Source organism: Mobula birostris, chromosome 27, assembly GCF_030028105.1.
Source record: "Mobula birostris isolate sMobBir1 chromosome 27, sMobBir1.hap1, whole genome shotgun sequence".
NCBI lineage: Eukaryota > Metazoa > Chordata > Chondrichthyes > Myliobatiformes > Myliobatidae > Mobula > Mobula birostris.
Genome location: NC_092396.1, coordinates 17,681,985 through 17,709,734, shown reverse-complemented (window position 1 = coordinate 17,709,734; position 27,750 = coordinate 17,681,985). Strand labels below are relative to the sequence as shown.

Below are 27,750 nucleotides of genomic sequence, written 5' to 3'. Positions count from 1 at the left end.
TTGGACATTCAAAGAACTATTGCACTTTTATAGCATAGAATTGCACATTCTGAATTTATTCCCTGCTGTTCTACAACTCAACGATTCAGGAATAGTTTCTTCTCTGCTATCAGATTTCTGAATGGACATTGAACTCATGAACACTACCTCACTGCTTTTATTCTCCTTTTGCACTATTTATTTAATTAAACTTTTTAAATACATATATTTACTGTAATTTACAGTTTATTAAATGTATTGCAGTGTACTACTGCCACATAACAATATATCCCGGTGATATTAAACCTGAGTCTGGTTCTGTCAGCCCCTTCTAACCAGAATTAACTGCTAAACAGTCAGGTAGGTGATTGGGACATAAAAGCAAGGTCTGTTTAGCACCGGTGCATTAAATATTCTGTTTGGACAAATTTCTCTCCTCCTCACGGGCCAATAAAGGAACACAAACATTAATTCATTGTTTTCTCTGTGGTGTTTGGGACTGTCTCCCCATGTTTAACTCTGCCACAATTGCCTAAAAATAACAAATAGTTTTTTTCCCCTCTTCAAAGTAAATTCACTGTAATGAATTGCCAAGTGTGATCATTTCAAGGCGGCACAGTAGCACAGTGGTTAGTGCAATCGTTTTACAGTGCTAGCGATTACTGATTGGGGTTTGATTCCTGTGACTGTCCATAAGGAGTTTGTACCATGTGGGTTTCCTCCAGGTGCTCCAGTTTCCTCCCACATTCCAAAGGCATTATATGGGCGTTAGGATTAGTAAGTTGTGGCTATGCTGTTGGCACCAGAAGCTTGGTGACACTTGCAGGGTAACCCCAACAAAATCCTCATTGATTTGATTTGACGCAAATGGCGCATTTCACTGTACGTGTGACAAATAAAGCTAATCTTCTTTAAATATTTAAATCTTCACTTAATAAATGAATATCTTTTTAGCCGTACTCCTCATTTTCTCCTAGTACATCCGTAGATTTCATGAAGCCAGGCAAGGTCCAATTGGAGAATAGGGGGTAAAATCTGTTCTTTGCCAAATCCATCCAGCATTGCAGCCGGCCTTATACCTATACCATTGCAGTTCTACTGAATCACAACAGATTTAATAGTCTTTAAATTATTGCTTTACTTCTGTGTTTAAGAAATAATTGACTCTAAACTTCAAAACAAAACTATGTAACCAACAAAGTTCTGCCTATTTAGTCTTTGCAACCTTCCTTCTTGAACCTTATACCATCCCCTTTAAATAAAAAGCACTCTCCCTTGGCCAGAGTATAGAAATTCAACATAGAATAAGGTATTTAGCCTCACTTGCCTATGCTGGCTCTTCATAAGGCCTGTTCATTCTGGGTTCTGGACTGTCACTTTTTGTGTCCTTTCCACATATTTAATCCAATCCTCCTTTGCATATTACTATGTGATTTGCCTCCGCCTCTCTCGGGTAGTGATCTCATATCATCTTTTACCAGTAACTTTAAATCAGTGCCTCCTGTTACTGACATGAAAAAGCTACTCGTGATCCCGGTTCTGTGGTTACACAGTGTGAAACTGAACATAGTGCATCTTTAAAAGAGAGCTAAAGTCATCATGGGAATTGTTGGGTGAGTAGTCCTATTCTAAACTTCAGTTCACTATTTGGAGCTAGTAATTTAACTTTAACATCAATTGTTAGCATGTTTGGTCAGTAATCAGACTGACTACTAGTTGCCGTTAACAGGTAATTGGGTAGTCAGCAGTAGGCGGTTACCCAAATAGGTAGTCGTCACTGTCAGCTGAGTTTGAGTCTGTAGTTGTGTGTTTTTAAGGTCTGGAGCAAACACGTTTTGTGCAGGGTGCAATCTTGACAAGTTCTAATGTCAGCAGCTTAGTCTGGTTCAGACAAAAAGGCTGTGCAATAGACCTCAAACATTACTAGTTTGTGGAAGCTTTGGTCTTTAAGCATTCAAATTTTTCAAATACTTAGTCTTTAAGAAATGGAGTATGCAGTATATTGAAAGATAGTTATGTATGCTGAGTTTAGTTCAGATTTTTATTGTTGATATTTAAGCACTGGTTTATATTCATCAAAATGTAATTATGATATGTTGTAACTGCAGTATATGAAAGTTTGTGGAAATTACTGAGAATCCAAGCATCCACACTTGAAGTGTGAGCTGCAGCCATTAGAGAATTATAAGAATGGGAGGGGCAGGAGTTACTGGACATTTTGATTTACACCTCTTTTAGGTAATGATCGGGACTTCAGCAATATTCCTTGAGAGAAATAAAAAATGATTAAACAGCGATGGGATGTAGCCGTGCAAGAATCTGTTTCCAATGCATACATGGTACTTATTGTCTTAATTGATTGTCTTATAAGCACTCTGATGGTGGAACAGGAGACAATAAAGTGGAGTTAATGAAAGGGAATATGGTGGTAATATGTGTCAATGTAGTCAGGAGGATAAACACTGTTTGCCATAATTGTAATTAAAAGATCCCAGCGGTCGAGTTACCTATCTAGAGTCAGTGTTGAGAACATCAAAGTCTGAAGAACTTGGTCTCAAGGGAAGATCCTAGTTACTGTGGTCCGCGTGGGAACCAGCTACCTGTGTAGGTCTAGGAATGAGGTTCTGCCAAGGAATTCGGAGCAGGTAATGACCCAATAAAAATGTAAAAGCCTTAGTAATAACCTTCAAAGTAAATTGACTTAACAGAGCAAAGCATTAAATGCATCACACATATAATGGCATTGGGGGTATGGGACTTCTACATAGAAGTCACTGGCACCAGTTATCAGGGAGGAAGAGCATGAGGAAAGTGTGTCATAGAACACAATAGCACAGAAACTGGCCCTTCAGCACATCTAGTCTATGCCGAACTATTATTCTGCCAAGTCCCATCGATGTGCACCTGGACCATTGCCCACCCATAATAAAGGAGTTGGCAGAATAAACTGAGGTCCACTTTTCCTTATTATTCCTTAAACTGAGGTCCACTTTTTCTGGGATGGGACTAACGTCCAGTGGAGGCAGAGACTTGACAGTGAAAATAAGGCATCAGAGAGCGGGAGGGCAGGCTTCAAGTAAGGAAATGTTCCTTAGATTTAAAGGGAAAGAATGAGGCTAAAGTGAACCGTTTGGGTCATTAGGGGAAGATGAATTCAAATTTGATAGTGAGCAATAGAAATGGATTATGGAGCATCCTTCTCGAATTTGTCTGCTTGCAAAATAAAATATCTCCATCTTCCATCTACTACGTGATTACATTCAAGTTATCTTAATCACCTGGCTCATAATAGACTCAATCTCAGTGTTGACTGGTATCAAACAAAGCTAAGACTTTACTCAATTTTTCTCAACAAAATGCTGCACCTCACTTCCAGCCAGCTTTCCCTGTGAGCGGAACTAACCCGAAGGGCAAACAGGAAACTTCAACCTCCACCCAGTGCAAGGATCATAGTCCCTGAGTTGCAGTACACAGATGACAGCTACACGTGGCTTCTAATTTGCCCCCACTGTAGTGCAGCATTTCTCAGCAAAATTCACCGTCCCCTCCAGTCCCACCAACACTGCCAGTGGCCTTCTCAGGTAAATGGTCATTGAAGATCATACAGTGCACCGAAGCTCATGGTCTACCAGGTAATAATGATTTCCCCAGTTGCTCTGTACGCATCTGACACAAGGACTACCTTCATCAGGTATCGAGCAGATGGAGTACAGTGACACTCATTGCTAAATCCAGTGGCAGGAGGAGTCAGTCACCATCAACATCCACATCCAGACCTCCATCTGCAACAGTAAGGCCCTAATTAAATTCAGTTGGCTCTGATCATAGGTCACAGTTATCCAGCACTGGAATCTTGAAATAGACATGACTCTAACCTCTGTCACAAGAAGAAATTACCAAGTGGAGAGAGGAAGTAAGTATGAAATACTCTATGTTTCAGGCCAAGACCTTTCACCAGGACTACACGAGTCCTGAAGAAGGACCTTGGCCTGACACGTCGACTGTTTACTCTTTTCCACAGATGCTGCCTGGGTTCCTCCAGCATTTTGTGCGTGCTGCTCTGAATTTCCAGCATCTGCAGATTTTCTCATGAAGATATTCTCACCAACAGCACCACTCAAAATGGAAGACCTGAGCCCGTTCATGCACAGCACACAGAAGTCAAGAATAAATGGTAGCACTGCACACCAGCTCTCACGCTGCCCACCCACCTGACCCATTGTACTTCTTGGTCCAACCGTGGCAAAGCCCACAGGTCTCACATTGGAAGCAAATCATTGATACACAATGGCAAGCATTTTGAAGAATTTTAGAACTCTCAATAAATCTGCATTCTATTAAGAAATAAACCCCCATGAGAAAAGAATAACCTTCATTAGCTACTGGTGGATAGGATTACATTTAATGCTCTGAGGGAGAATACATTAGAAGAATTGTGGGAGCAGCAATGAATGACTAAAAAATTATGAAGATGTAAGAAAAGGTAGCAGGAGAAAAAAGTTCCTGAAATATTTAAGAGTGGCAACAATTAAATGTAAATCACATGAAGGAAATGATTGGAGAATTAAAATAGGAAATGAAGTGATTATGGCATTAAATATTTGGAATTTCTTACTGCAGAAGAGACTATAGATTAAGAAGTTTAGACATTACCATCACTATAAAAACTGGAGGAATTAAAGGAAGTAAAACGGGACGAATTTATTTAACTCAATACCTCCTGTTGCAAGGTCTAAAAGAAGCAGCTACAAATATGATCTTCTCGGAGGATTGACACCTTGTTGTGGTGGAGAGGCTTGTGAGTTCCTGAGATTTTGAGAGCGATCTTTTGGGAGCTGAGCTCCTGGTCAGAGTCAACCAGGCCAGTAAGGTCAAGAAGGAGGTTCCAAAGAGTAATCCAACCAAGATCTCAACAGTGGAGCTTAAAGATGATGGCATTAGACAACCTATCCTCCTCCACTCTCACCCTGAACACCGGCGTGCCTCAAGGCTGTGTGCTGAGCCCTCTTCTGTACTCCCTTTTCACCTATGACTGCGTTCCTGCACATGGTTCTAGCTCCATAATCAAGTTCGCAGACGGCACCACAGTGGTTGGCCTGATCAGAGGAGATGACAAGACGGCCTACAGGGACGAGGTCCAGCACCTGGCTGCGTGGTGTGCCGACAACAACCTGGCCCTTAACACCCAGAAGACCAAGGAGATCATTGTGGACTTCAGGCATGCTAGGAGCCACACTCACGTCCCCATCTACATCAACGGAACTGTAGTGGAACGTGTATCAAGCTTCAAACTTCTTGGTGTCCACATTTACAAGGATCTCACCTGGTCCCTGAACTCCTCCGTCCTGCTCAAAAAGGTGCAACAGCGCCTTTATTTCCTGTGGAGCATCAAGAAAGCTCACTTCTGTCCCAGGATACTGACAGACTTTTACTGCCGTACCATTGAGAGCATACTCTCCAATTGCATCTCAGTATGGTATGGCAATTGTCCCGTATCGGACCACAAAGCACTCCAGCGTGTTGTGAAAACTGCCCAGCAGATTATCGGCACCCAATTGCCCACCATTGAGAACATCTACCATAAACGCTGCCTGGGCAGGGCGAAAAGCATTATCAGGGATGCATCTCACCCTAACCATGGACTTTTTATTTTCCTCCCAGCCGATAGGCGCTACAGGAGCCTCCGCTCCCGCACCAGCAGGCACAGGAAGAGCTTCTTCCCTGAGGCTGTGACCCTGCTGAACCTCACATCACAGCGCTAAGCAGTATTGCACCCATATTGTACTGTCTCAGTACTTTTATATTTGTGTGCTGTAGCACTTACTTTTTCTTTGCAGTAAATAACACTATTCTTTGCATTTCTGGTTAGATGCTAACTGCATTCATTGGCTTTGTATCTGTACTCGGCACAATGCCAATAAAGTTGAATCTAATCTAATTGAAGGTGGAGGAAGGTTGCAGCAGTGAGGGGTCCCCAGTGCTCTTGCTTTCCATGCCACTGGACCCTAATCTGTTAAGTCCTAGGTGGTGCAACCTGTGCATCAGCCTCATCATGTTAAACACAGGCATCCTCCATAAAGGGAATAACCCCTTGGGAGAACATCATACTTGATTTGAATGATCACACTAAAATAAATTCTGGAATCGTCTCTGCAGATCGGAATGTGGTAACTAGCATTGTCATCCAAGGAGCCACAAAATAAATTACTGTTGCTAAATTGGTCTGGAATCTGTTACTGGCAAAATCATTGAAGCAAGTATAAGATCTTAAGATTTATGCTGATGCTGTTAGTCATATTAAGAGAAAGTTATCAAAATTTGAGAATGCATCTAGCAATAAGTGATATAAATATGAATTTCTGAAAATTATAGGAGCAGTTTTCGGGTGGCAGGCTGCTGGAACTAATTCGCTTGTTGCCGATACAAAAGCTGCATAAGAAAGTGAACTGCCTGGAGAAAGCAGATAATCTGGAAAGAAATAGATGGTTGAATCAGGTCAAAAAGTGGCAGGTGGAGTATTATGCAAGAAAATGGGAAGATGGTTTAAGTGCCTCAGTAGCTGTTACTGTACAGAGCGTTGTTAAGTGTCTGGTTGATAAGGTGCTAGGAGTAAACGTGCAATTATAGTAACATAAGGAAGGCAAAATGGTCTGGAGCACTTTATTGAAGAGGTTGGAGTTCAAAAGTAAGAAAGTTGTGCTGTGAACTGATGTGTGCTGTTTGAGTCTCTCTACCTGAAGGAGGATACCTCTGAGGTACGACACAGCCATACTGGATTGGAGTGATCTTTGTTAAGATCCATTAAAATGAGAGGATACTCAAGTCTGGGAAAATGGGAGAAGATGTCATTGAAATGAGCAGGATAAAACAGTGCAGAGATCAGGGAAGAACTTGGACAGGATCAAAGCTGATCTTACTGAATAGCAGAACAGACGAATTACTGTCTTTCTTCTCTTATCAATACTTATCATATGTCTAAACCTTCTTTGACACAAGACAACTCCACCTTCACTAATTTGTCTATATCTTGAAATATCTGGTATTATTCTGTTCCAAGGCCTTAAAATCCTTCCTAGAGTTTGATACTACTATCGAATATAATCAAGATAAAACCAGCAAGATATCATTGATAAGCCCATCCACCTAACCTCTGTACTCAAATCAGTGAGAGGTGAGGTTTCCAAATCCCTTTACAGCCTTCTCACCTGGAACTACCACCTTTAAAAGGGTTGGCCTCAGATCCCCATGCTCTTGAAATTGTACCTTTCAATTAATAACCTCTTCATCCAAAGTCCATTGTTTCATGTCAATCATTTAATCACAGTGAACGCTATCTTGGCTAAAATTTCCAGTACAGATTAGTGATTGGGTGGTGAATGGGGTCGAGAAGGGCAAATGTTTTCACTGACCTCAATTAAGTTAAAGGTTGCCATGAAGCCAAACGTCTTTGCTGACGTGTCTAGATCAGCTCCTCATTGGCACCACAGCTCAGCCACCAGGGAAGCCGTATTGTTGCTATTCCAGTTTCATTGCTTTTTGCAGATAGTGGTGGTTATTGTTTGGAGAGCCGGACTGCTTCTGTTACTCACCTCACTTTTCTCAGCATCAGCTGCAGACCGGGGTTTGGGAACGGACTGGAGATGTGGGGGGAGAAAAGGGAAGGACTGGTTTCACAGAGGAAAGAAAGGTGTAAAGGCAAATGCCAGATCTCAAGGCTGGACAAAACAAACAGAAGATAAACAGAAAGCATGTCCAACAGACTGTTTTAAAAAGTGCTGCATTGCTTTTCTACTCTCTCATTCTCCTTGTTATCAGCTGAAATGTGAGGTTTGGAATGGGCTGGAGATATGGGGAAGGGGGATTCAGTAAAATGAAAATAAATGTGTAATTGAGAGAATGATCTGATGAGACCCGTGACTTCCCCCTCCACAGAGGCAGTGTGGTACACCAGTTAGTGCGGCTGCCTCATTGCTCCAGGGAAACATGTTCAATCCTGACCTTGTGTTCAAACTTAAAACTGCTCCCTTACTTTGTGACTGTATAGTTTCCCCCAGGTGCTCTAGATTCCTCCTGCATTTCAAAGATGCAGTAGTCAGTGACTGGACACTACAGTATGGGTTAATTATAAAAAGAATAGGAGAGGAGTTGATGAGCACTTACAAAGAGTAAAGGGAAATGGGATGGGTGGGGGGTGGGGGTAGGACTGATCCTCCGCGAGCTTACATCAACCCAATAGCCACCTCTTCTGTTGGTATTAGAAATTTAACTTCCAGCTGTTTCAAAAATTCCTGCACACATCAGTAGCCCTCAACAGTACCTCCACTGAGACAATAATGTTTAACAAAACTATCACCAAAAAAATTCGTATTGATTCTTAACAAGAAACACAAGTTCAGCAGGGACTAGATGGGCCAAAGGGCCTGTTTCTGTGCTGTCCTCTTCTATGACTCTGAGTTCCTTAATGGTACACTGCAATTTTTTTTAAAAAACCATTACAGAAGATTGAAGTAGTTACTCAGCTGAATCTTACCTTCCAACACTCAGTCCAGAGCCTTGCAGGCAACGGCTTTTCATGTGCACATCAAAGTACCGATTTTTGCTCACTACAACCAAATAAGTGCATAAGCACAAGTTCCCTTGAATCCTTCTACCAATTATTTTAAATCTTTGCCTTCTGGATTTTGACTCTTTTGCTAAGGAAAACAAGTCCTTTCTAATGGTTAAGGCTGTGGTCTCAGGGTACTTGGAATCACGGTAGCATAGTGGTACCAGCAACCAGGTTCAATTCTTTGCCGTTCTCCCACGACCATGTGGGTTTCCTCCGAATACTACAGTTTCCTCCCACAGTCTAAAGACCTACCGGTTAGCAGGCTAGTTGGTCATCTTAAATTGGCCTGTGATTAGGCGAGGGTTAGTGCTGGGCGGTGTGGTTTGAAGGGCCTATTCCGTCTTGTATCTCAATAAATGAATTTTAAATGCCTAAAATAGGCTGTAGTCGGCATGGGTTCCTTAAGGGAAAATCTTGTCTCACAGATCTGTTGGAATCCTTTGAAGAAATAACAAGCAGAATAGACAAAGGAGAATTGGTTGATGTTGTGTACTTAGATTTTCAGAAGGCCTTTGACAAGGTGCCACGCGGAGCTGCTTAACAAGATAAGAGCCCATGGTATTACAGGAAAGATACTAGCTTAGATAAAGCATTGGCTGATTGGCAGGAGGCAAAGAGTGGGAATAAAGGGAGCCTTTTCTGGCTGACTGCCGGTGACTGGTGGTGTTCCATGGGGGTCTGTGTTGGGACCACTTCCTTTTACATTGTATGTCAATGATTTGGATGATGAAATTGATGGCTTTGTTGCCAAGTTTGCGAGTGATATGAAGATAGGTGGGGGGGGCAAGTGACGTTGATGAATCAGAGGCTGCAGAAAGATAGATTAGGAGAATGGGCAAAGAAGTGGCAGGTGAAATACAATGTTGGAAAATGCATGGTCAAGCACTTTGGTAGAAGGAACAAAAGTGTAGACAGAAAACTCAAAAGTCCAAGGTGCAAAGGGACTTGGGAGTTCTTATGCAGGATTCCCTGAAGGTTAACTTGCAGGTTGAGTCAGTGGTGAAGCAGGCAAATGCAATGTTAGCATTAATTTTAAGAGGATGAGAATAAAAGAGCAAGGATGTAATACTAAGGCTTTATAAGGTAGTGGCAAGGCCTCACTAAGAGTATTGTGAGCAGTTTTGGGCCCCTTATCTAAGAAAGGGTGTGCTGACATTGGACAGGGATCAGAGGAGATTTACAAGAATGATTCTGAGAATGAGAAACATTTGACCGTTCTGGGCCTTTACTCTCTGGAATTTAGAAGAATGAGAGAGGATCTCATCGAAACCTATTGAATGTTCAAAGGCCTAGATAGAGTGGATGCTTCCTGTAGTGGGGGGAGTCTAGGACCAGAGAACATAGCCTCAAAATACAGGGATGTCCATTTACAACAGAGATGAAGAGGAATTTCTTTAGCCAGAGGGTAGTGAATCTGTGGAATTTGTTACCACAGGCAGCTAGGTCAATACCACTAGGTCACTGGATGTATTTAAGGCAGAAATTGATAGGTTCTTGATTAGTCAAGACAGGAAAGGTTATGGGAAGAGTGGGGTTGAGAGGGAAAATGGGTCAGCCATGATGGAATGACAGAGCAGACTTGGGCTGAATGGCCTAATTCTGCTATCATCTCTGTTCTGATGGTCTAATTAACCAAGTCCTTCAATTGTATACACCTCCATTAAAACTCCCCTCAGCCCTCTTCAAAAGAGAATAACCCCCAGCTCTCTCTTCTGTAACAGGTTGACCAGAATTGTACACATATGACTGCTGCTTTAAACAGTTCTAGCATAACCGTAATACATTCTACATCTCAGCCAAAGAAAAGCATCATATATGCATTTTCACCCACCCAGTTGACCAGTCTACCTACCATTTGGATACTGGGGACATAAACTTAGAGGCTCCTGTCTCTCCTCAGCAGCCAGCATATATTGTGTACCCCCTTCGCCCATTGCACCTCCCAAATGCACTAACACCTATTCACATGGAACGTCAGGCACCACTTTCTGCCAACTGACCAGTTCATTGAAATCCAACGGAATAAAGTACTCCTCAGTGTGACCTATATGGGCAAACACATCCATGCACCCAAGTCATTTGTATAAACTACAAATAATCAGGGCCCAAGCACCAAGTCCAATGAAGCATCAATGCTAACAGCCTGCCACTTGCAAGAACTTCTGCTGCCAAGCCTATTCTGAATCCAATATGCCACTTTCCCCTGGACGTTATGGATTTCGATGTTTGATGGTAGCCAACTGTGGTTGGGATCTCGTAAAAACCTCACCAAAATTCATTTAATTACTTCGAAAGCAGTGCCCTCATAAAAAAAAATTCAGTTCAGTCAGACCATCTGCTGACAAATCCATGCCCTCTGTCCTTCATTAATCCATGTCTTCCTGCAGCTCATTTTGTCCCACAGAATTTATTCCAGTAATTTGGCCATTGCCAAAGTTAAACTAACTGGCCCATACTTTGTCCTTCAAACTACAGCTTGCATGTTGAGTTATCAAACTTTAGCAGTTCTCCACCCTCTGGTTCTTTTCTGTAGCCACGGAGGCTTGGTCAAACATTCTACGGTTTCTTCCCTTGCTTCTAACAACCTGGGTCGCATTTCTTCCAGGCCAAGTCACTTTCAGAAATGCTTCTTTCTTTAAATACTTACTCCCATCCATCCATCCATCCATCACTCCTCCTCTTCAAGTACAAAGATATCATTGTATTCCCTTTTTTTGTAAAGATAGACCCACATCGCTAACCTTTTTATCAACCAGCACATCATCTTCCTTGAATTCTTGCAGTGTGAATTACTGAGAAATCTTTGTATGCCTGGCATGTATTCTAGGTGTCCAGGCACATATGGGAGATTTTTATTACCATTTTGGAGTTCATTTTTGTGCTCCAAATGAGAAAAATTACCAACGTTTGCTTCTGAGTTCAGCATTGCAGATCTTCATGTAATCAGTGTAGCAGGGGCATGGTCCTGTCATGCTCTGCAAAGATTTCTCCATTTTGCACACAGTGACCTGTCTGAGTAACTTAGACAATCTGCTCCTTGTCTACACAAGTACACTGAAACTATCTCAGATTAATTCTTGGCCAGCTTTTCCCTTCAAGGCCATTCAGCTCCACTAGTCTGTCCTTCCATTCAGTTAGAGGACTGATCAATACTTTAAACACATTTAGCTGCAGATCAGTCTTTACCTCAATATATTATCTAATAAAATCTATCATTCTTAACCTGTAAAATTCCATCAGCCCTCCAAAAGTGTTCCACATCTCCTCTATATGTCAAAATAATTCTTCAGTTTGCCTCTGTCAGAATGCAGTCATCACTTCCCATTCCCCCAACCTCCACCCTGTTTCATTTTCCAGTTCTTATCCTCCATCGCAGGAGAGCTCATATCCCTGGAATTAGAACAGGAAAAGGCCAATAGTAAGTGGAATTTTTCTTCTTGTACAGAAGTTCTTGTGGAGGGTTTCTCTGTGTTTAAAGAGGAACTGGGAAAGATTGAGAGGAGATTTGATAGAGGTATACAAAATTATGAGGAGTATAGATAGGGTAAATGCAAGCAAGCTTCTTCCATTGAGGTTGGGTGGAACAACAACCAGGTGTCATGGGTTAGGGGTTAAAAGTGATAAGTTTAAGGGGAAATGCGGGGAAACGCGGGGAAACTTCTTCACTCAGAGTCACAAGAGTGTGGAATGAGTTGCCAACCCAAGTGGTGCATGCAAGCTCGATTCAATGTTTAATACGTTTGGATAGGTACATGGATGGTAGAGGTATGGAGGGGGTAGTGTAAAGTGTTCAGCATGGAACAGATTGGCTGAAGAGCCTGTTTCTGCGCTGTACATTTCTAGACTCTGTGAAAGCGGAGCTGGAGAATTCTGTTCTTTAACGTTAGTGACCACATTCACCTGTCTACTACATATCTTTGCTTTCACTTGGCATTTCAGAGATGAGCATAGAAATGATTAATTTGGCATTGTCTTGCCCAAAAATGCCCTCACAATCCTCTCCACCCTTCCACCTGCTTCCCTCTCCCTAGCTCACGAGACCTTTGGTGACCCAAATGGCTTGCTGCCAGATTACCTGTTGTTACCCCAACAGACCAGCAGGGGGAACAACATCACGGTTTACAACTTTAGAAATAATGATTAAACACATTGGCTTTAACTTCTGCTGATGTGGAGAATTAGAGGAACAGAGAGAGAGGAGCACAAAGCTGCATTGTTTTAGGGACTGTATTAAGATGCACTTTGAGTTTATACAGTCAACTTAAAGCCTTTCAGTTCGAGAGAGACTTTCTTACCAAATAGCTTATTAATCTCAAGTTGGACAGCAGTAATATTCTGTACACAAAATTGGAAAATACAATAACACCTGACAAGGTACTGCTTTAAAAAAAAGTTATAACACTGGGTTTGAACAGATATGTGCAAATGGCTGGAAATTTTCTCAATAGATCTCCCATGTATTAAATGAACAATACAATACCTACCATTATAACATAATACTGTTAAGCAAAAAAAGTTGCTTTATCAAGTCACTCTCAAACCAACAGCCTCGCATTGGATTGGAGATAAGAGGGAAAACAGAACCGAACTACAGCCCAGTGAGAATCTGGCTGAATGGAAAAGTTCAACCTCTCTAGGGTTTACAGCTCCTTCAGCTCGTGTCTGGTTGCCAACATGTATCCAATGTTGCACCATCTCCTGATTGACTTCAGAGATTTAGGATGAAGTTGCCAGAGAGGTGGACCCATTTATATTTACTTCCCCCAAAAGCTAATATCTTGTGCATGGATTAGCTTCTACCACAGTGCCGTTCCTTGCTGAACTTGGAGCAGACACAATGTCGGCACTCGCCCATGTCACGTAGGCACGAGGCCGAGAAACTGAGGGGCACGGACATTGCGGAACGTGTTTGCAGAGAGTCTCTGCAGAAGGAAAGAGTAAAAAGAGATGGGGAGAAAAGGAGGGAAGCATAATTGAAAGGCAAACGAGGAGGAGAGGAGAGAGAAAATAATGGAAAATGAAGAGCCAGTGGGCATGAACCGGAATCATTTTAATCTATGGAGAAGTTTAAGCAGAACTGAGGATGAAAGTGAAGATAAAGAACAATGGGGAGCCTCGCATACACTCTCCTAAATGGGTATTTTCAGAAGCTTAAACCTCTTGAGTTATACCACCTCACCTCAATTCATATAATCTGGCTTTGAAAAGGCACTGAAATTTCAATATTCAAGCCTTTTGATGCTTGTAATAAACCAGTTTAATTGACATTAAAAATTGCATCCTGTTTCATTAAAGCATTAGCTAGGGGAAGTGTGATTCGCTACCAATAGCAACGAGATTTGGGAGACTTCCCTTTCCTGAAGGTACCGATTCTAACTTGGCTTTGTCGGTTCTGGGATGTCGGGGTAGACTGGTTCTACGACGGTAGGTGTAAGGGGGAGGAAGGGGATGCCAAGGTTCCTGGCAGCGCACTATAACCTCATCCACAGACCATCTGATATCGGACAGCATCAGCAGTGCCTGGGGCAGGCCTTATTGCTGAGAGTTTCTGGTCTCGTCCCAACGCAGTCACTTTCCAACCAGAAGCACGACCAGGTTTTCTGCGCTCTGAATGGCACAATTCTACACTGTGCAGTGCTACTGCCCGCTAGCACAGCGTAATTCTGGACACGTGCTTCCGGGCTGCCAGCAACATACAGGAACCACTGGACGCAGTGTTTGGACGTGGAGAATTTTCCCAGGATGTGGTAATTCTGGGAGTGGGTTGATGCCCAGTCTCAGCAAGCCTCCTCCATAACACAAGATATGGCACAGTCCTGTGCCTTAAGATTAGCAAATGGCACAAACTTGTTCCAACACCCCAAATCGGAGGCCATGTAAAGGGGCAAATTAATGGCTCTGTCCTGCTAACACAGAGAAGCTGAGAACCAGAACAGGGATGGGTTCTTTGTTCCAAACTGGGCTGGATGAACGTCCAAGCTCCAGCTTTCCGACCCGGAATGCAGGATTTCTTCTCCTTGACAAAACCACAGGAGTCTCCAAGTGCCCCCAAGCCAACGTGTGAAAGCTGACTCGTTCTCACAGGAATCCCGAGTTCTCAGGGGAGCAGGGTAACCGGGCTGGGGTTGATGCCGAGGGTGATTGATTGTGGTAGGAGTTATATTATGGTAGATTGCACTGGACTTGATCATAACACTTTAGTGTTTGTGGTGGGGTGGCTGGGTTAGAGATAGTATACTTTGGTTAAGGGCAGAACACTGTAGTGGACCAGGACATTAAAGAGGGGTGGGGTTAGGAAGAGTACATTGTAGCTAGGAAGGGAGGTAGTTTACGAACTGTACACTATGGAGGACCAGGGTTAGTGATGGTGATGAGGGATGTTACGCTGAGCAGAATCTGTGTAGAATCAGTTCCAGACTTTGCAAGTTCTGATTAGGATCATGCTTTTGTTGTCTCTCAGCCTGATTCCCTAACCTCTGGCCTTATTCTCCCTGAAACAACACTCAATGCAACAGGAACAGCCTTCCACGAGCGTGCAAAGAAAGTGCAAATATGTACAAGTGAGCGCAGCACTCTCCCCCCACCCCCCACCTCCTCACCCCACCACCCTCTCCCCAGATGAAAACAGTTGATGTTTCTCAAGAGCGTTTACAGAAGGTCAGGAGTGTGGTGGCAGGCTGAGCTGGCTGTTAGCTGGGAGCTGCTCCTGGTGACTTGCCGTCAATCTTCGATGCAGATCACATCACTGACTTTCTCTTTCCTTTCCCCTGCTTCCATTTCCTTCAGTCCTTCCGACAAGTGCTTTTTATCCGGGACACTCACAGCGGAAATGTTTGTGGTCGCTGCAAACAAGCAGAATTCCTTCAGTATAGCTTTCTTCTAGCTGGCAAAATATTTTTTTTTTTTTTTTTTTAAAACAAAAGTAAATTTCTAGGGTGCCTTTAATACAGCAAAACTTTCTGTGCAGTTTCATAGCCAAATAACAGGCAGTAAGTTCTGGGCGAGACCTCAGGACCAAACACTTGGCTGAAACGTTTTTAAGGAGCATTTTGGAGAGCTGAGAAACTTGCGGGGAAAATTGTAGACAGTGCAACTGCGAGGACAGTGGAGAAGGAAACAGGAATGAGAGCCAGACAGAAATCCCACAACCAGGTTTGCCTTTCACCATTTTGCTAGGGTCATTTAGTTTTAGTTAATATTTGGCTCGCTGGAGTTGCATTAGCCATGACCTTTAATCCTAAAACCCCCACTGAATCGTCACTTAATCTAAACAAGACCTGAGTTATGGGGAAAGGTTGAATAGTTTCAATATAATTATGGAGAAGGATAGGACAGGACCCAGAGTTGAGATTTTTGATTGGAGAAAGGCTAACTTTGAGGAAATGCGAAAGGATTTAAAAGGAGTCGATTGGGATAATTTGTTTTATGGGAAGGATGTAATAGAGAAATGGAGGTCATTTAAAGGTGGAATTTTGAGGGTACACGATCTTTATGTTCCTGTTAGGTTGAAAAGAAAGGTTAAAAGTTTGAGAGAGCCATGGTTTTCAAGGGATATTGGAAATTTGGTTTGGAAAAAGAGAGAGATCTACAATAAATATAGGCAGCTTGGAGTAAATGAGGTGCTCGAGGAATATAAAGAATGTAAAAAGAATCTTAAGAAAGAAATTAGAAAAGCTAAAAGAAGATATGAGGTTGCTTTGGCAGATAAAGTGAAAATAAATCCAAAGGGTTTCTACAGTTATATTAATAGCAAAAGGATAGTGAGGGATAAAATTGGTCCCCTAGAGAATCAGAGTGGACGGCTATGTGCGGAGCCAAAAGAGATGGAGGAGATTTTGAATGATTTTTTTTCTTCGGTATTCACCAAGGAGAAGGATATCGAATTGTGTAAGGTATGGGAAACCAGTAGGGTAGTTATGGAAACTATAATGATTAAAGAAGAGGAAGTACTGGCGCTTTTAAGGAATATAAAAGTGGATAAGTCTCTGGGTCTTGACGGGATATTCCCTAGGACCTTGAGGGAAGTTAGTGTGAAAATAGCAGGGGCTCTAACAGAAATATTTCAAATGTCATTAGAAACGGGGATGGTGCCGGAGGATTGGCGTATTGCTCATGTTGTTCCATTGTTTAAAAAGGGTTCTAAGAGTAAACCTGGCAATTATCGGCCTGTGAGCTTGACGTCAGTGGTAAGTAAATTGATGGAAAGTATTCTTAGAGATGGCATCTATAATTATCTGGATAGACAGGGTCTGATTAGGAACAGTCAACATGGATTTGTGTGTGGAAGGTCATGTTTGACAAATCTTATTGAACTTTTTGAAGAGTTTACTGGGAAAATTGACGACGGTAATGTGGTGGATGTTGTCTATATGGACTTCAGTAAGGCCTTTGACAAGGTTCCACACGGAAGGTTAGTTCAGAAGGTTCAATCGTTAGGCATTAATATTGAAGTAGTAAAATGGATTCAGCAGTGGCTAGATGGGAGACACCAGAGAGTAGTGGTGGATAACTGTGTGTCAGATTGGAGGACGATGTGTAGCGGTGTGCCTCAGGGATCTGTACTGGGTCCAATGTTGTTTGTCATATATATTAATGATCTGGATGATGGGGTGATAAATTGGATTAGTAAGTATGTAGATGATACTAAAATAGGTGGAGTTGTGGATAATGAAGTAGGTTTTCAAAGCTTGCAGAGAGATTTAGGCCAGTTAGAAGAGTGGGCTGAAAGATGGCAGATGGAGTTTAATGCTGATAAATGTGAGGTGCTACATTTTGGTAGGACTAATCAAAATAGGACATACATGGTAAATGGTAGGGCATCGAAGAATGCAGTAGAACAGAGGGATCTAGGAATAATGGTGCTTAGTTTCCTGAAGGTGGAATCTCATGTGGATAGGATGGTGAAGAAAGCTTTTGGTATGCTGGCCTTTATAAATCAGAGCATTGAGGATAGGAGTTGGGATGTAATGTTGAAATTGTACAAGGCATTGGTAAGGACAAATTTGGAGTATTGTGTACAGTTCTGGTCACCGAATTATAGGAAAGATGTCAACAAAATAGAGAAAGTACAGAGAAGATTTACTAGAATGATACCTGGGTTTCAGCACCTGAGTTACAGAGAAAGGTTGAACAAGTTGGGTCATTATTCTTTGGAGTGTAGAAGGTTGAGGGAGGACTTGATAGAGGTATTTAAAATTGTGAGAGGGATAGATAGAGTTGATGTGGATAGGCTTTTTCCATTGAGAGTGGGGGAGATTCAAACAAGAGGACATGAATTGAGAGTTAAAGGGCAGAAGTTTAGGGGTAACATGAGGGGGAACTTCTTTACTCAGAGCGTTGTAGCTGTGTGGAACGAGCTTCCAGCAGAAGTGGTTGAGGCAGGTTCGATGTTGTCATTTAAAGTTAAATTGGATAGATATATGGACAGGAAAGGAATGGAGGGTTATGGGCTGAGTGCAGGTCAGTGGGACTAGGTGAGAGTAAGAGTTCGGCACGGACTAGAAGGGCCGAGATGGCCTGGTTCCGTGCTGTAATTGTTATGTGGTTATATAGGTGAGGAGTTTCCTGGAGCGTAGGAGAATGAGGGGAAACGTTTTAGAGGTATACAAAATTATGCGGGGTATAGATAGGGTAAATGCCAGCAGGCTTTTGCACTGAGACTGGGTGAGGCTAGAACTAGAGGTAAAGGGTAAATAGTAAAATGTTTAACGGGAACATGAGGAAGAATTTCTTTACTCAGAGGGTGGTGGGAGTGTGGAACGAGCGGTGAATGCAGGTTCGATTTCAACATTTAACAGACATTTGGATAGGTACATGGATGGGGGGTTATGGAGGGCGATGGTCTGGGTGCAGATTGATGGGAATGGACAAATTAACAGTCCAGCATGGACTCAATGGGCCAAAGGGCCTGTTTCTGTGCTGTTGTGTTCTGTGACTCTATGACCATTGTGTCAACAAGGCCAGTGAGACATCCAGCCCCGAGTTATTCTGACTCACAGCACAGGACAATGAGGGAGAAAACCACACTGAATTCAATCTACTCTAGCAAGGTGAACAAATTTCTTCCACCTGAGAAATATTCACCCCACCGCCCCCCACCCCCAGAAGTTTTCACGTTTTATTATTTTACAACATTCAATCACCGTGAATTTAATTTGGCCTTTTTGACACTGATCAACAGAAAAAGACTTTTATGTCAAAGGGAAAACAGATCTCTACAAAGTGATCTAAATTAATTACAAATATAGAACACAAAATAATTGATTGCATTAGTATTCACCCCCCCCCCTTTAATATGACACACCAAATCTTCACTGGTGCAGCCAATTGGTTTTAGAAGTCACATAATTAGTTAAATGGAGATCACCGTGGGCAGTCAAGGTGTTTCAATTGATTGTAGTAAAAATACACCTGTATCTGGAAGGTCCAACTGCTGGTGAGTCAGGATCCTGGTAAAAACTACACCATGAGGACAAAAGAACACTCCAAGCAACTCCACAAAAAAGTTATTGAAAAGCACAAGTCAGGAGATGGATATAAGAACACTTCCAAGTCACTGAATATCCCTTGCAGTACAGTTAAGTCAATCATCAAGAAATGGAAAGAGTATGGTACAGCTGTAAATCTGCTTAGAGCAGGCTGTCATCAAAAACTGTGCAAGAAGGGGACTAGTGACGGAGACCACCAAGAGATCTATGACAACTCTGAAGGAGTTACAAGCTTCAGTGGCTGAGATGGGAGAGATTGTGCATGAAACAACTGTTGCCTGGGTGCTTCACCAGTTGCAGCTTTATGGGAGAAGGGCAAAGAGAAAGTCCCTGTTGAAAAAAACTCTCATGAAATCTCAGCTAGAGTTTGCCAGAAGGCATGTGGGGACTCTGAAGTCAGCTGGAAGAAGGTTCTACGGTCTGATGAAACCAAAATTGAGCTTTTTGGCCATCATTACTAAATGCTATCTCAAATACCACACATCATCAAAAACACACTGTCCCTGCTGTGGAGCATGGTGGTGACTGCATCATGCTGTAGGGATGCTTCACTGCAGCAGACCCTGGAAGGCTTGTGAAGGTAGAGGGTAAAATGAAAGCAGAAAAATACAGGGAAATCCTGGAGGAAAACCTGATCCAGTCTGCAAGAGAACTGTGACTTGGGAGAAGATTTGCTTTCCAGCAAGACAATGACCCTAAGCATAAAGCCAAAGCTACACAGGAATGGTTTAAAAACAACAAAGTTAATGTCCTGGAGTGGCCAAGTCAGAGTCCAGACCTCAATCCAATTGAGAATTTGTGGCTGGACTTGAAAAGGTCTGTTCACTCACGATCCCCATGCAATCTGACAGAGCTTGAGCAGTTTTGTAAAGAAAAAAGGGGAAAAATTGCTGTGTCCAGATGTGCAAAGCAGATAGAGACCTATCCACACAGACTCAAGGCTGTAATTGCTGCCAAAGGTGCCTCTACTAAATACTGACTTGAAGGGGGGTGAATACTTATGCAATCAATTTCTTTGTGTTTTATATTTGTAATTAACTTAGATCACTTTGTAGAGATCTGTTTTTGCTTTGACATGAAAGAGTCTTTTTCTGTTGATCAGTGTCAAAAAAGCCAAATTAAATACTTGTCGGCACCGTGGATGCCCAGGCTGGAATAAATGCCTTGAGAAATGATCTTTATTTGTCACATGACAGTGAAATATCAGGACAGACAGTGAAATGCGTAGTTTGCATCGATGACCAACACAGCTTGAGGATGTGCCCGCAAGTGTGGCCATGATTCGAGTGCTAACGTAGCATCCCCACAAATCGCTAACCCTAACCCGTACACCTTTGGGATGTGGGAGGAAAACGGAGCCTGCACGGGAAAACCCACGGGAATTAATCCCCAGTCACTGGAACTGTACAGTGTTATGGTAAACACTGCACTACCATGCTGCCCCACCGTCCCGCCGTCCCCCTTCAATGATTACACATGTGCTGGGCTGGAGAAGGAGATTAGAGTTACAAGTCTGGCAGCTTCGTGATCACTTTTACTGGTAAGATCTATAGTTGTACGTCTCAGACCTACCGCTGATGTAGGGGCCCAGTGGCATCTGGTTGTAGTTGATGAGGGCTCCGGCCCCTGGCCCTCGGAAGGTGGGCCCAAAGCTGCTAGTATACATCTGCGCCGCTCCGTACTGACCCTGCGGGAAGGGCTGCAAGACATGGTTCGTTTAAACAAAAATCAAACCAGGTGGTCCAACAAAGTGTGGGGCTGAGAATTCGTGAGTTTTAGAAACTGCATCGTCCCCTCTCTGCAGGCACTGATCAGCCAGTGTCAAGCGCACTGGTGTTAGGCTCTGGGTGGAAACTCGGTCACGGTGCCCACTCACACAGTCCAGAGAGAGGGAGCTTTGCTACACCTGCTCTCTGACTGATGCTTCATGTGGCATGTGATGAGGGCCTGTCTTCTGCCAATGCCTATCCTATTAAGGAGGAGAAATTTCCCACTGTACACGTGACCCGAGTCGTTCTGAGCTGTCACTGCTGACTGGGGGAGTGATCCCCTCGGTCACTAAGCCCTTGTTGCATTCTTGGGGACGTGAAGCCCGAAGGGGAGCGAGAACAGATTAAGTAGTCTTGCCCCCCCCCACCCTCTCTCGCTCAGCCCAGAAACCACTGCTTACCTGCTGCTGGGGCTCAGTGCCCCGGTTGGCGAGTCGACTCAAGATGCTTCGCTCTGACATCTGGAGCCGGGCGGCGACAGGCGGGACCCGCGACAGCATGTTGGGGAGCCTCGTCACGTCCGCCTTCATGTCACTCAGGAGCTCCTCCAGCTGGTTCAGGACTGGAAGAGACAGAAAGCAAACAGAGGGCAGGGTGCTCAGGGCCAGGGTTTCAGTAGGGGACACACCAGCAACACACCCCAACGGCTGGCAATGCCCGGGAGCTGCACTGCGAGCTCCGGCTATCCCAGCAACGGCACACACGAAGCACAGCGACAGCCAGGAGGCCAGTGATGGCAACACAAGGCCAGGAACAGCGACTGAAGCTCTGACTAGCAGCTAACAACAGGGGGCCCTCTAAACCCTCGTCCCGCATGTAGAACTTGGCTCTAAAATTACGGTCAGCAGCTTGCCTTTACGTGGAATCATTTTTTTGCTGCTTTCCCCCGCTGTGCACTTTGAGCCTGGTCTGCTCACTGGCAAAAGTAATAGCTGGGACGGAATGAACCTCCACTGGCCCCTGGCTGCTGTACACAAGCCGACTGGCTTCCGAGGAGCGATGGGCTTGTTTTTAGAGAAGTCGTTCAGAAAACAAAAAATACTGAGAAACTAAATTAAAAACTGATCTACGAGGATCTGGTATCGGTGAAAAGAACTGTGAAGTTGCTGCAACCCAACTGGTTTGCTAATGAAAGGAAATCTGCCAGCTTTACCTAATCTGAGCCACTATGCACCTCCAGTCTAGTCTCCAGGGTGCTGCTTCTTAACCCTGAAGCAGCATCCCAGATACGCTAGGACCCGTGTAGACCGCAGCTTCTCGGTTCATTTCCTGGGCAATAAAGTCCAATCTTGCCAAGGACCAAGAACAGCATTTGTATACCACTACACATCCTTGCTTTATTAAGCTGCAGGAGGGAGATGGCTGCTTTTGGGAGGTTGAAGGGACATAATCTCTGATCAGAAACACAAGAGATTCTGCAGATGCTGGAAGCCTTCAGCAACACACGCAAGACGCTGGGAGCAGCTCAGCAAGTCAGGCAGTGTCGACCCTTTATTCCCCTCCACAGATGCTGCCTGACTTGCTGAGATCCTCCAGCATTTTGTTGTGTGTGTCGGTATCTCTGACCGGCAGTTTGATCTGGAGCTGTTCAGAGCAGAGCCTTACGTTTGCTAGGCTTTAGCAACAATTATAAAAATCCTTGGTCTGAGAGGCAATTGGGGGGGGGGGGGGGGCGGTGGTGAAGGGGTGGTAAATAAACTTGATGCGCACTTCCCCTCTCCTCCCTACCCCAGCCCTTTCTAAACTAAACAGAAAGTGGTGGACATCCTGTATTTTTGTCTTGATTTCCAGCTTTGTTTTTGATTCCCAGCCCTTTCTAGCTTTCAGATCAACTGCATCTTCACCCTCCCACCACCCCCAACAACCCATCGCCACACTCAATCTCCACCTTCCGTCTGAGCTGTTCGATCCCGCTCCTCCTAACCCAGGAGTAAGAGACACAAGGAGACTCATTGCGAGGGAAGTATGCGGAGTAGGGGAGGCTGGTGGCAAGAGGAAGAAAATATATGATAATTCCTTGCTCTACAAATCACCTCTCAGTTGTCTCACAGTGAAGCAGGGCTTCAAGTTAGCAATGTTTCAGAGTCATAGAGAAGTACAGCACAGAAACAGGCCCTTCGGCCCATCTAGTCCGTGCCAAACAGGGAACAGCATCAGCTGCCAGTGGGATTCTAAACAATCAAAACCAGGTTTACTAGTTCTAAGAACACGTCCTGCGCCAACTTGAATATAAAGTGTGGTGCAAGGGGAAGAATTTGTAACATCACTACAATGTGCGATACGAGTACATAATCTCCTCAACCGTCTCTGCTTCTTGGGAGGGATACAGAACTTGTGCCCAGTCATGCAAGACATTGAAAGATAAACTATTTCCAGTTGCAGAAGGTCCGCTGAGCCGGGGGGGGGGGGGGTATCAAAATTAATTAAACGGGCAAAAGACCTAAAGGAGACGGGAGTCTCTATTTCTGCAGTAGGTCCTGGGATACGCTGACCTGAATGGGTAGTGTAAATCTATCCAATAACTTGCAGAATACGACCATGCAAATATGCACAGGGATGTAATGTACAGGATTTGGGAATTGCACCTGTATATCACAGGTCAGAGAGCTACTTTCTGTGCTGTAGAGTTCTAGGGCTGCAGGTGACCACTGTACAGCATTAAATATATTACTCTTCTATTTTACAGGACAGGAGAGTGTGCATGGATCAGAATCGGGATAATATTCCTTTTGAGCAGCGTAATGAATTAGTGTACTATTCCTGTGTACAATCCCAAATGACAGCTTGTGGTTCTGCAACACCTTTATTGAAATTGAAGTGGCTCACGGGAACAGGAACATTACCAAAACCCACAAACTACACATCAGGGGAGAGAACTGAAAGCTTGTTGGGAAAAGGTAGTTTATGGAGCAGCTTCGAAAGTGGGAGAGCGATTTCAAGACTCAAAGCCTGAAGGTAAAATCACCTGCAGCAGCACAGAGATCTCAGCCCAACGGACAGGTGGGGGTGGTACAGAGAGGAGGAGGGTGAGTGAAACCAAGGAATGATTTGGAAACAATGCAAATTTTTAAAACTGAAACTGACCAGAAGGGAATGGACTTTGGGGAACACACAGACCAGGTGGGCTGTGGGCAGAACTGAGGGAAATCTAAAGATTATGGAGACGGGAATCTGGTCATTTAGAGGATTTAATGGCCAGTTCTAGAGGTAACAAAGACTTGGATAAAGTTTGTGCAACAGAGATGAGGAAGAGCTGGGTAACGTTACAAAGTAGTGGAGAGTAATCCCCAACATACATCCCAAAATTGTGTCAAAAATGACCTACAGCATTGAACCATCCATTGCAGAATCAGACAACAGCCAGAGAGAGGACATGGAGTCACATATCGGCAAAGGACCCAGCAATTCCAGGACAGTGTGGGGGTTGAGGGAGGTGGTGGGAGGTGAACCAATGTGAACCTTGGGGAAATTTCTGAATGACGTTGCTGGGAATAAGGACATGCCAAAGATCTGGGGTTGATGGAGGGGAGGTCCAATATTTAGGTTAACTGTGCTGGAATGGGCAGAGAAGCAACTTTACTGCAGGTGATTCCCAATCTGCAGTTCAGTCAGCAGAAGTAACCGAGTACTTATTTAAAAAAACTATGTTCAATGTATGTAAAACTGCAACAAGGGGAGAGGTATCACACTGGAGGTGACGTGTGGATAGTCAGAGGCTTTTTCCCAGGGTTGAAATGGCTAACACGAGAGGGCACAGTTTTAAGGTGCTTGGAAGTAGGTACAGAGGGGACATCAGGGGTAGGTTTTTTTACACAGAGAGTGGTGAGTGCGTGGAATGGGCTGCCGGCAACTGTGGTGGAGGCGGATACAATAAGGTCTTTTAAGAGACTCCTGGATAGGTAGGTGGGCCATAGAAAAATAGAGGACCTGTAGATTTTCTATGTTTCTGTAACAGGAGGAGAGACACTCTGCGTGTACAGTACAGGGTTACATTGCCTGAGCAGCCAGGCACTGAGGTGCAATTTGTGCCCTTTATGGTAAGAGATTATCTCCAGCCCAGTTCTGTCTAGCACAGAGTAACTAATGCAACCCACGTCTGCCCCCTAGAGGCCGGGCCTGCTGTACCTCGACAAGCTGGGTGCCGCAATGTCAAGCAGGTTGCTGACAGGCTAACCGCTCACATTTCCACTGCAGTCAGAGGTTCAGTGTGGTTTATCCATTCAGCCGCAGGGTTCAGTTCATTTACCGTGGCTTTGAAGCTTAAACAAATCCTCTTTAGATGTTGTCAAACATTCCACCAAACAGGAACAAATTAACTGGTACCAGTTCAGTGACGCAGTTCAAAACACCAAGATAAACAGTTTGAGGGGGTCTAGACCCAAATGTTTCACCAGAGACCCAGGCAGTCTCTCTCTGCCTTATTAAACACTCCAGAGCAGGATATCTAATAGGGTGCTGGACCCTCAACACTGGACCACTGCTAACTCCCAAGGGAAGTACAACCTAGTCTCCACTCCACTGTCTTAAAAGTATAAAACTGTTCCCCACCCCCAATTCCACTACATAGTTTTGTCTGTACCATACAACCTGGCAACTTTTGAAACTCGGGTAGAGGTGAGCCCGGCTGAGACTGTTTGTCAGCGTAGGTCTGTGTGATAATCCACCCCCAGTCCCTACTATTCAAGTTTTTTTTTACACCCAAAAATAAATTAAGATCACAATTACACCAGAGGCACTTCATTACAAAAAGCTGAATTTATTAGCAGATTCGCTAAAAAAAAGGAACAATTTTTACAAGATATTGCGGGGCAGTGCAATGGTGCTGAAACTATTCTCTTAACTTTCAATCTCTACGATGTCCAGGACCTGTTTGAGTGGTCACTATGGAGACGGGAGGTAGACGGAAGGGGGGGGCTGAGCTCACGCGACAAACCTTTGTGCAGAACTGCATTGGCGGGCTTGTTACCGGCCAGAGACTCCTTGGAGAGATGTTGGTGGCTCTCGGCTAAACATTCAACCTCAGCGAAGCGGGCGTTGAGAGCCATGGCAGGGTGGTTGGGGTCCTGGGTCATGTTGAGGTAAGCAGCTCTCCGTAGTTGCTCTTCGATCACCAGAGCCTGCTCCAGGAGCTGAGGTTGGGGAAAGTGGGGGGAAGACAGGAGAACGGGGGTCAATACAAGTAACGAACGCCATTAGCCAAGTTCAGCAATATCTCACCCACATCCACTGGTAACCCAGAGACCCACTGCAGCCAGTCCACAGCAGGTCAGTGGAAGTGAGGGGATTGGGGAAGGGGCAGCTGGGGGACACAGAGAGTGTCCACAGTTGCAGAGAGTGGACACAAGACCAGGGAGGATACATGGAAGGAAGTGACCTGCCAGTCAGGAGTGTTACACAGGAGGGAAGAGGAAGGGTACCCCGGGCAGTCAGGACAGAGGAGTGGCAGTGGATGGGTGGGAGGGAAGAGGAGGAAGAACAAATGAAGATTCATATCCAAAATCATCCTTCACAACCAGGGTCCCAAACTTCTCATCAACCGCTAACTTTGCGGAAGTGAAAACAAGGCCACTAACGTCCGCAGTGCAATTTCCCACAGATTTTAGCAACCAACCTCGGAACAGCGAGATACGTCAGCCTGGACACGCAGGAACGCTTCTTGCTTTCCAAGGCAGGTCAGGGCTTTCACATCCACCCCAGAAGGCAAAGGGTGGCTCTCCTGAGTGTGTCCCCACAGTGCAGTACTGACTCAACAGGTCCACATCAGACACTTAGGAATCAACAAATACCCGATTCCGGGGCAATTGTAGAAAGATTTCTTCACAAGCACCTGGGATACACTCACGTGTAAAGACACACACTTGGAAGTCAAAGTTAAGTTTATTGTCACGTGCACAAGTACACGTATATACGTGTGCTTTGAAAAACTTACCGCATCACAGGTACAGTAATGTGCAAAAAGTCTTCAGCACATGTATATAGGGTGCCTAAGACTTCTGCACAGTACTGTAGTAATTTTATGAATTGCACGGTACTGTTGCCACAAAAATAAACTAATTTCATGACATGTGCGTGATGATAAACCTGATTTTGGTATGGGTCTGTATTGTGGACTGAGAGTGGAAGGGGGCAGGGAGAGGGGAATCGTGGTTGGGAAAAGGGGAAGGGAGAGAGGAGGGAGCGAGAAGCACCAGAGAGACGTTCTGTAAAGATCAATAAACCAGTTGTTTGGAATTAAATAACCTTGCCTGGTGTCTCAGGGCTAGGTGTGTCTGCACCTGTGCCAACCCCCTCCCCTGGCACTCCTTCTTTACCACCTGTCCCACACCCCTCCCGCGGCATTCCACACTTGCCATTCCAACATCCTTTGCTCCTGCCAGATTTAGAAACTCACTTTTGGCTCCACATTGACAAATACAGTACCGTGCAAAAGACTTACGCACCTTAGCTATATATATGTACCTGATACTTTTGCACCCTTCTGTAAGTACTACCTAATGCCAAGGCACGTCTGTAAGTACACACAAAAATCACACGCTGCCTGTTGCCAACAGCCCTGCATTACAAGGAGCTTCACATATTTCAGTTAAAAAATGTGTCTGCTTCATGTAATATTAGCACAGGACACCTCATTTCTTTTATTAGCCCTCCTCACACAAGCAACCAGGCTGGGGAAGAACTAAATGCCAGGATTTTGAGTTGGGAGGGGAAACAGGGGCAGAGGGAAATGTAGGATTGTTCATGGCCTTATTCTGGTTGGGACCCTCAGTATCTAAATGTAAAATTGGCCGTCCCAAATGACATCAGCAAAAGGCACAACTTTCCCCACGTATTTATTAATCCCAGTTACCTATAAAGGATCGACTGAACGCATGACAGTCTGCTGACAGACACAAAGAGCTTGGATTTC

At 44.2% G+C, this 27,750-nt stretch overlaps 1 protein-coding gene across 2 annotated transcripts in view; it reads right to left on the bottom strand.

Annotated features, from left to right (window-relative positions):
* Positions 1-15,166: 15,166 nt before the first annotated feature.
* Positions 15,167-27,750, bottom strand: part of chd5 (chromodomain helicase DNA binding protein 5) — a 99,933-nt gene continuing 87,349 nt past the window's right edge. For both annotated transcript variants that reach the window (XM_072244857.1, XM_072244858.1), the window contains 4 exons: positions 25,777-25,972; positions 21,245-21,405; positions 20,647-20,773; positions 15,167-15,429 (listed from right to left, as the gene is read on the bottom strand). In XM_072244857.1, the coding sequence (XP_072100958.1) occupies positions 15,308-15,429; positions 20,647-20,773; positions 21,245-21,405; positions 25,777-25,972 (606 nt within the window). In that variant the 3' untranslated portion in view covers positions 15,167-15,307. The remainder of the gene's footprint in view (positions 15,430-20,646; positions 20,774-21,244; positions 21,406-25,776; positions 25,973-27,750) is intronic.